At 54.6% G+C, this 8,784-nt stretch overlaps 1 protein-coding gene across 1 annotated transcript in view; it reads left to right on the forward strand.

The window, feature by feature from the left end:
• RBM19 (RNA binding motif protein 19) overlaps nt 1-8,784 on the forward strand; it is a 122,201-nt gene that overhangs the window by 91,985 nt on the left and 21,432 nt on the right. Inside the window, exons 27-28 of the mRNA XM_010828831.1 lie at nt 946-1,066; nt 6,373-6,488. Of these exons, the coding sequence (XP_010827133.1) occupies nt 946-1,066; nt 6,373-6,488 (237 nt within the window). The remainder of the gene's footprint in view (nt 1-945; nt 1,067-6,372; nt 6,489-8,784) is intronic.

An 8,784-nucleotide genomic window follows, 5' to 3' on the forward strand; every position in this document is an offset into this window, starting at 1 on the left:
CATGTTCTAGAAAGGCAGGGCGGCACAGTGGTTAGCAGCGTGGCCGTGAAATCAGAGCTGCCTCCTCCATCTGTGTGAATGTGCACAAGGGGTTTTACCTCCCCGCACCCCAGGTTACTCGTCCCCACAACCAGAAATAGTAGTACTACTGCCAGGCAGCTGTGAAGGTTAAGTGGAAGGATGCGTGCCAAGCGATTGCCATAGGCTTTGTCAGAGGGCAGCAGAGAAGGAGAGGCGGTGGTGTGCTCTGGGCCCCTGGGAGGTGGTTTCGCTGCACTTTGGAGACTGGGGTCAGTTGTCTCTGTTGCCTTAACTGGACGCAAATCCGGGAATTCGGGTGCTGTCCCCACTGGTCCACTGAAGCGTGTGTGTTAAGTGTGTGCATTCATGCTTGTGGGGTTCTTATTTATTTATTTTCAGTGTTGATTGCACGGAGTCTTCACCGCTGTGTGGGCTTTTCTCTAGTTGTGTCGAATAGGGGCTTCTCTCCAGTTGTGGTTCGAGAGCTTCTCATAGCTGTGGCTTCTCGCGTCTCGTTGTGGAGCACGGGCTCTAGACGCGTGGGCTTCAGTAGTCATGGCATTCAGGCTTGATTGCCCCACAGCATCTGGGATCTTCCTGGACCAGGAATCGAACCCGTGTCTCCTGCATTGGCAGGTGGACTCTTAACCTCTGGACCAACAGGGAAGTCCTTATGTTTGTACTTTAATTGCAAGTTTTGCCTAGTTCCTATCATCGGGGCCCGGGGCTAAAAGAAAGCACCTTTGAATCCTGAGCCTTGCATTTGAGAGCAAGGATTTGGACTCAGCCAGCGCATTTATGGGCTGAGAACCCGGGATCAGGACAAGCTGCCCTCCTGCAACGAGCAGATGTTCATCCATCACCACCGGGCATGAGTGGCCCAAAGCGTGCCCGTGTCCTTCTGTCCCTCTGTATGTCCTGCAGCTGCCCCACCCCCGTGGGGTCAGAGTGGAGGCCATGGGGCTCCACCGCTCTGAGAAGGGCCTGGGTTCAGATGTCCTTGTCTCAGATTTACTCAGCGGTCTAGACCAGTTCCCAAGGAAAGGTAACCAGCCCAGCTGAGCTGACCGGCCTTTCTCCCTCCCAGTGGCACAAAGTTATCATCATCTTAAAATCAGATTACCAGGAATTCCCTAGCAATTCTGTGCTTAGGACTTTAGGCTTTTGCTGCCGAGGGCCCAGGGTTCAGTCCCTGGTCGGGGAACTAAGGTCCTACAAGCCATTGTGGTATGGCCCAAAAAAGTAACAATAAAACTACACCACCAAGGGCAGAATCACCGGTCCCAGCAAGCACAGGCCCTGAGTGTGTGCCGGGCGCTGGATTAAATGTCTAGTCATGTATTCTCAGCCTCAGGAAGCCTGAAACTCCACCACTTTGTAATCGAGAAAGTGAACACCGAGAAGTTTCTCGTCAGATCAAAGGCAAGAAAGCACCAAGACCAAGCTTTCCATGCTGCTGTGAAGCCCAAGGCCATCGCCAGACCCCACCGCCCCACTGCCTGGTCACTCTGGGCCCTCGGCTCCCTGGGGGGGCCTCTTTCTCTAGTGGCTCTTTTCTCTGTCTCTGAGGTCAGAGGTCATGTGTCACCTTCCTGTTCCCTGGTTCTGTCCCTTCATTTGGGCTCTTAGTAGATCCTCCAGTGATGTTGAGTAGAGTTGAGCTGTGTGGATGGATGGATACAAGGTAGAGACATCTAGTCATCTGAAAGATTTGGACACAACAGCCTAGAAAATGGGTCCCTGAGCGTTCCTTAGAAAACTGCCCTCAGCTCCACGATATCAGACCTCAGAATGGCCCTAGGTGCTAAGTGGGGGGCCCCCAGTTGGAGTCACCAGTGTTGTGCAAAGAACCCCACTTATTCAGGGGGGTAGCTCCTCCCCCGTGGAGGCCAGAAGCAGCTGGAAGATTTGCCAAGAGCACGCGTACAGGAGTCCGGGAGTGTTGGGCCAGGGACAGAAGTGATGTGTCCCTCAGGCGCACTGTCCAAAAGGAGACAATACCAAACGTTCCAGGGTGGTGGCCCCCCCGTCTCTGGAGCCGCCAGCCCCTGGTGTCCGACGCCCTCGGCCGAGAAGGAGCCGAGCTCCCAGCAGGGCCAGCACTCCGAGCTCACGTGGTCGTTCTTGGCTGGCACAGGCCATGATTCCTCCAGGCAGCGGGGACACAGATGGTTTGGGACAGGTTGGCGGCATCCGTGTTCAGGTGGATCTGGCATGTGCTGAGAGATGCTGCCCTCCCTCTCGGCAGGAGACAGCAGAGGGCCGAGAGATGCCCTGTCTTCTCAGGACAGGAGGCCTGGCCTGGGTCCCTGAGACAGGAGTCCTGCCAAGGGCATCGAATGGGCCTTTGTCGCCAGGAGGCAGAGGCCTGTCTCCAGGGAAAGCCAAAGAAAGACCTTCCAGCCGGCGCTGGAGGCCAGGGCTCTCAGGGCCTGCAGTTGGTGGCTTAGGTCAGAGGAGGTGAGAGAGGCATGCTTCTGGGATGGCCGGGGCAGAGAGCCGGGTGATGGGGACAGCTCCGGACCCAGGCCTGAGACCTGCTGTCTGAAGCGGGCCGTCCATCTGCCCGGGTCAAGGCAGAGGGGACTTCAGGCGGCCATCTGCATCAGCAAACAGAACCCAACCCCAGATGGTTCAAGGGAAGAGAGATTCATGGAAGGGTAAGAAGGGCTCAGGGGCTCACCAGGGACCATGCAATCCACCCCCTCCCAGGGCCAGTGACAGTGGGAGCTGCTGCCACCTCAGGCTAAGGGACCTTGAAGGGACAGGTGAGGGCTTGAGCTGTCAAGGGGGAGCCACCAGCAGGAGCTGTCATCCTCGGCAGAGGGAGCAAGGGAGAGAGTCCCCCAACCTCTCTGATCCCTCCCTCCAGCCTCCCATATGCTCGTCCTAAATTGAACCCAGGGCCCATGAGCCCTGGTTATTCCCTACAGGAGAGTCACCCCGGAGAAGGGGTTGCAGAGGAAGAGCAGAAATAACCAGCACGGGCACATGGGATCGTGGCAGGAATGGCCCCGAAGTGGCCCAGTTAGGGGGGTGTCTTGTCATCCGTGGCCGCCTCCTCTTTGCCAAACCACTGCATCCTTAGAGTTCTGTTCTGCATCTTCAGGCTTCAGCATTTACCCTGCCGGGGGACCGATCAGGTGTTCAGCCAAGTCCTAGCGGCCCAGGGGACTTCCCATCCCGAGGTGCCGAAGTCACGCATGTTGGGAGCGGGGTCTCTTGTCCATCTCGGTGCCACACCCAGGAGTGTGTGTGTGTGTGTGTGTGTGTGTGTGAGGTCTTGGCCTAACCAAAGGCGGGGTCTTCTGTCCATCTTGGTGCCACACCCAGGAGTGTGTGTGTGTGTGTGTGAGGTCTTGGCCTAACCAAAGGCAGAACCTCGGGCTTGATGGGCCAGATGTACTCATTTTCCTGCCACCTGCACGGACTGAATCCAGGGGCTGGGGGAGCCAGGGCAGGACCCCTAAGTCCCAGGCAGCCCTCCGTCTCCAGCCAGGACCAATCTCAGCGTCCCTCCCGGTCTGGAGATGTTTTCAAGACCCTCGGTGGAGAAGACTCCAAGGCTGTATCCACTGATCATGTGTTGCCCCGAGCAGTGTGCTGCAGATAGCAAGGATAGAGACCTCCCTTGGAGGTCCAGGTCAAGCTGGGGAGCCTGGCACACAAGCAGATGCTGGAAGACAGCTGGGGGCGCAGGGCACAGCATGGGGGGTGCTGGAGTCTGTAGGAGGGGAGCAGGGGGCCACCAGCAAGTCGGCTCTGACAAGGGGAGCCCTCCAAGGCTGAGGAGAATGTTGTGAAGGCTCAGAGATGGAACCCATAGAGGCGGAAAGGATAAGTAAGAAGGACCTTGTGCTGTGCTGTGCTTAGTCGCTCAGTCGTGTTCGACTCTTTGCAGTCCCATGGACTGTAGCCCACCAGGATCCTCTGTCCATGGGGAATCTCCAGGCAAGAATACTGGAGTGGGTTGCTGTGCCCTCCTTCGGGGGATCTTCCTGACCCAGGGATCGTACCCAGGTCTCCCTTTATAGTCTGAGCCACCAGGGAAGCCTAGGAATACTGGAGTGGGTAGCCTATTCCTTCTCCAAGGGAATTTCCCGACCCAGGATTCAAACCAGGGTCTCCTGCATTGCAGGCAGATTCTTTACCAGCTGAGCTACCAGGGAAGCCCAAGAAGGACCTTGACGTGCCTACAAACTTTGGCCTCAGTTTTCCTCTCCTTGAAATGGGAGCATGACCTGTCTCCTCATGAGTAGGCTGAGGTCATGTGCTTAGAGTTCTCTAGAGCCCAGGAGATCTGTAATCCTGGGTTTGCAGCCCCTTGGATGGCAGGGGAGGAACACAGGCACCAGAAGCAGGATTTGGCGAGAAGCAGGGAGCTGGGAACAGCTAACTTGCCACTTCCTCCTCCGTTGGCACACCCAGCCCTGCACAGAGCTCTGGACAGCCCGCCATGACTGAGGCCCCATGGGCACACCGTGCCTGGAGCTGAGGTCTGGGAGGCTTTTCTCTGGGGAGAAGGTGGCTTGGATTGGGAGGAAGCTGCTATCAGACAGCAGTCCAGAGGGTCTGGGGCTGGGTCTCCCCCTCACCATTCCCCTGTCTCAAATATATAACAGGCTCCTCTGGGCTCTTTTTTTTTTTTTTTAAGCAGATCATTCTTTTAAAATTCATTAATTATTCCTGGCTGCACTGGGTCTTCCTGCTGTGTGCGGGCTTTCTCTAGTTGTGGCAAGCGGGGGCTACTCTTCGTCATGCATGAGTTTCTCATTGCAGCGGCTTTTCTGTGGAACATGGGCTCTAAGCTCGCGGGCTCAGGAGTTTCGGCTCCCAGGCTCTAGAGCACAGGCTCAGTAGTTGTGGTACATGGGCTTAGTTGCTCTGCGGCGTGGGATGTCCCAGGGCCAGGGATCGAACCCATGTGCCTTGAATTAGCAGGCAGATTCTTAACCAGTGGACCACCAGGGAAGTCTTAACCATTTCTTTTTTTAAGTCCTTACTGAATTTGTTAACAATATTGTTTCTGTTTTATGTTTGTTTGGGGTTTTTTTGGCCCCAAGGCATGTGGGATCTTAGCCCCCTGACCAGGGATCGAACCTGCACCCCCTACAGTGGAAGGTGAAATCTTAACCACTGGACCACCAGGGAAGTCCCCGGGCTCTTTTAAGGAAGCCCAGATTACTCAGGATTATACAAGGCCAGTTTTAGCCAGGAATCACTGTCCTTCCTGCCCGGGACAGTTTGAGGCCACCACATTCCAACCAGCAAGGCAATGGGGCTGGAAACACAACCTGATTTCCTACTCACCTGAGGGGATTAGAACCAGGAAGGGTAGTTCTGCTATTTTTAGAGATTCACATATTGTGCTCTAACCTCAAATACAAAAGAGCTTTTGTAGCCTACTTACTATTGTTCCTGCTCTTCAGTGTGGCAATGGGAAGTCAGGGGCACACGTCATAATAATATCAACAGCCAGCCTTTAGTGAGAATTACCGTGTGCCGGGCAATGTGGTGTTAGACTTAATAGTTCATTGAATCTGCGCAACCATTCTTCTTTGCTACCTCTAGATTTACACATGGGGAATCTGAAGTGCAGAGAGGTTAAGCAGCTTGCCCAAGATCACACAACTTACAAGCGATGAAGCAGGGATTTGAACCATAAGTAGGCTTAGACTGTAAAGAATCTGCCTGCAGTGCAGTAGACTCGTGTTCGATCCCTGATCCAGGAAGATCCACTGGAGAAGGGAATGGCTACCCACTCCAGTAGTCTTGCCTGGAGAATCCCATGGACAGAGGAGCCTGGGGGGCTACAGTTCATGTGGTCACCGGAGTCAGACACGACTGAGCAACTAACACACAGACACAGCCCAGATCCAAGCCCCCAGCCTTAACTGCCATGCACCCTCATGTCTTAGAGTGAAAAGCCCTTCCAAAGAGAAGGGGATGAAAATTTGAAAGGGGTGACAGGAGGCTGGGAGACGGAATTTTTAGTAATTCCCACAATGAACAGGGGTTCCCTGGTGGCTCAGCCGTAAAGAATCTGCCTGTAATGCAGGAGACACAGGTTCAATCCCTGGGTTGGGAAGATCCCCTGGAGGAGAAAATGGGAACCCGCTCCAGTATTCTTGTCTGGGGAATCCCATGGACAGAGGAGCCTGGTGGTCGGTCCATGGGGTCGCAAAGAGTCAGACACAACTTAATGACTTTACCACCGCCACAGTGAACAGAGACTGCTCCAGGCTTTGTGTGGCACTGGAATGGAGAGCGGGTAAGAAAGAAACACAGATGTGACGACTGGAGCTAGAGAGAGGCTGGGATAGGAGCATCACGCCTGGACCCTCCTTCCAGGCTCCATTATCACTTCTTCGGACCCTGACTTAACCCCTCCCAGAGGCTGCCGTTCGGCCACCCCCACCCAACCGTGTCCCCGGGACCACCGCTCCTCAGGGACCCTGGTACCAGAAGTACCCACCATGCCAGACTTGCAACCAATTTCTCTCCCCCCTCTTAAAACCCCAACTCCCCCAGTCAGGCTGTTTCTCTGCCTTGCCAGCTGAGAACGCGTGTGTTTTAAAGCTCTGAATGGGCCATTTCGGCTCGGAGTCCAGATGCATTTTTATATCTGTGTGGGAAAAAAATGCAGAGGCTCGGCTGGCAGTCAGAAAGAGTTTTTAAATTAACGTTTTAAAAAAAAGAGAGAAAGTTTCCCGCACCTGGCCCCGCTCAGAAAAGCACAGAGAAGAACAAAGACATTTCTTTAATTTGGCCCCACCCACATTTAATTTTTAAGAGATAACGTGTCCCGCCCAAGTACTTTTCAGATGCAGCTGTCTATCAAATACCTACCCTGTGCCAGCCTCGGGGCTCATACTGTGTAAGTCACACACGTAACCCCATTTTACAGGTAAGGTAACTGAGGCTCATAGTGGGGCAGTTGGCTTACCCAGGGTCACACTTGTCTTCCTAGGCTGCCATGGCTTAAAAGAGCAGTGTTGTCTTCTCTTGGTGGGTGCTTGCTAAGTCGCTTCAGTCATGTCCGAGTCTTTGCAACCCCATGGACTGTATAGCCTGCCAGGCTTCTTTCTCCATGGGATTCCCCAGGCAAAAATGCTGGAGTGGATTGCCATGCCCTCTTCCAGGGATTTTCCCGACTCAAAGATCGAACCCGCATCTTTTATGTCTCCTACATTGGCAGGAGGGTTCTTGATCACCAGCGCCACCTGGGAAGCCCTTAGTGTCGAGGCCAGATATCCAAGATCAGGGTGCGGAAGTGTTGGTTTCTTCTCAGGAAATCTCTGTTCCACGGCCTCTCCTAGCTTCTGGTGTCAGCCAGCATTCCTTGGCTTGTGGACATCACTCCAACCTCGGTCCTCACGGGCATTTACCCTGTCCGTGTCTTCTCGTGGCCATCTCTTGTAAGAATGCCAGTCACCCTGGATCAGGGGGCCGCCCTGCTCCACCAGGTCCTTGTCTTAATTTAACTGCAGCTGCAAAGACCCTCTTTGCAAATTAAGTCACAACCTGATGGGGCGTGGAGAGGGTTAGGATTTCCATGTATCTTCTTTGCGACAGGGACCCAATCCAACCCGTAACCATCACAGTACAGATGAGGTTAGAAAGGGCTTGGTTCCGGTCCAGACCACTGCTGGGTACGCACTGCCTCCTCGCAGCATCAGAGAAGCCAGAGGGACATGCCCCCACAGCGTCTCTTCTCGTAGCAGATGGCGCTGACTGCTACCCAGAAGCAAAAAGCAAGACATTGCTGCCAGCTGCTGCTGCTCCCCGGTGCTCACAGTGCCCAGGGACCTGCCCTCTTCAAACTCAGTGCTAACCCAAGGCCCCTCTACCGAGAGAAAAAAGAAAAATCAGAGCTATCTGTGGCAGCAACACCACCTCCAAGAGAACTAGTATCTATTGAGCGCTTGCTGTGTGCCCCCAGGCTGTTCTGAGCACTTTGAGTGTTAACGCTACTCTAGAACCCTAGAGGAGGGTGCTGTTAAAACACCTATTTTATAGATGAGGAAACTGAGGCCGGGGAGGTTTCTTTAACTAGCCCAAGACCCTGAGGCCAGGACCCGCCGTGCCCAGGCAGAGTGGCCTCAGAGCCCAAGCTCCTGGCCACCAAGCACCACCAGCTCTGTACGTCAGGGATATTTTGGGAAGGGCCCCAGCACAGAGCCGTTTAGCTCTAGACCCGATGATACTGAAGACAGAACCTGCTGGTGCCATACAATTCCATTTATATGAAGAACAAGCAAATCTGCAGACCTGGAAAGTGGACTAGTGTCTGCTGGGGCTCCCGGGGGGTGGGGAGTGGCTACCAGTGGGTCCACAGTTCCTCTTGGGGTGATGATGGTTCAATGAGCTCTAAATGTCCTTGTCCATCACTGTTCTGAAACAGGTGTGGGGATGGTCACATGACTGTGAATAGCCTAAAAGCCGTTGCATTGTAGATGGGTGATGAGTTATATCTCAGTAAAGCTGTTACAAAACAAAAATCAAAAAGAGCAAAGTAGGCAGCGTGCAGGGGAGGGTCAGGAAGGGTGGAAAGCAGGAGGCGGGAAGAGCCGGGTGGATGCTGGCAGCCCTGAGCGTGGTTCTGCAGAGGGCAGCAGAGAGCCGGGGGACGGAACCCCCAGGGCCGGCAGAGGACGTGTCTGCCACCCAGTGTAAGCACGGGGCCCGTGTGCTTGTCATCGAGGGGCCAGACCGGCTCGGCTTCCTCAAGAGGCGCTGCCCCGGAGGGAGGCCAGCCCACAA

The sequence above is a fragment of the Bison bison genome, unplaced genomic scaffold (genome assembly GCF_000754665.1).
Source record: "Bison bison bison isolate TAMUID 2011002044 unplaced genomic scaffold, Bison_UMD1.0 scf7180017864495, whole genome shotgun sequence".
NCBI lineage: Eukaryota > Metazoa > Chordata > Mammalia > Artiodactyla > Bovidae > Bison > Bison bison.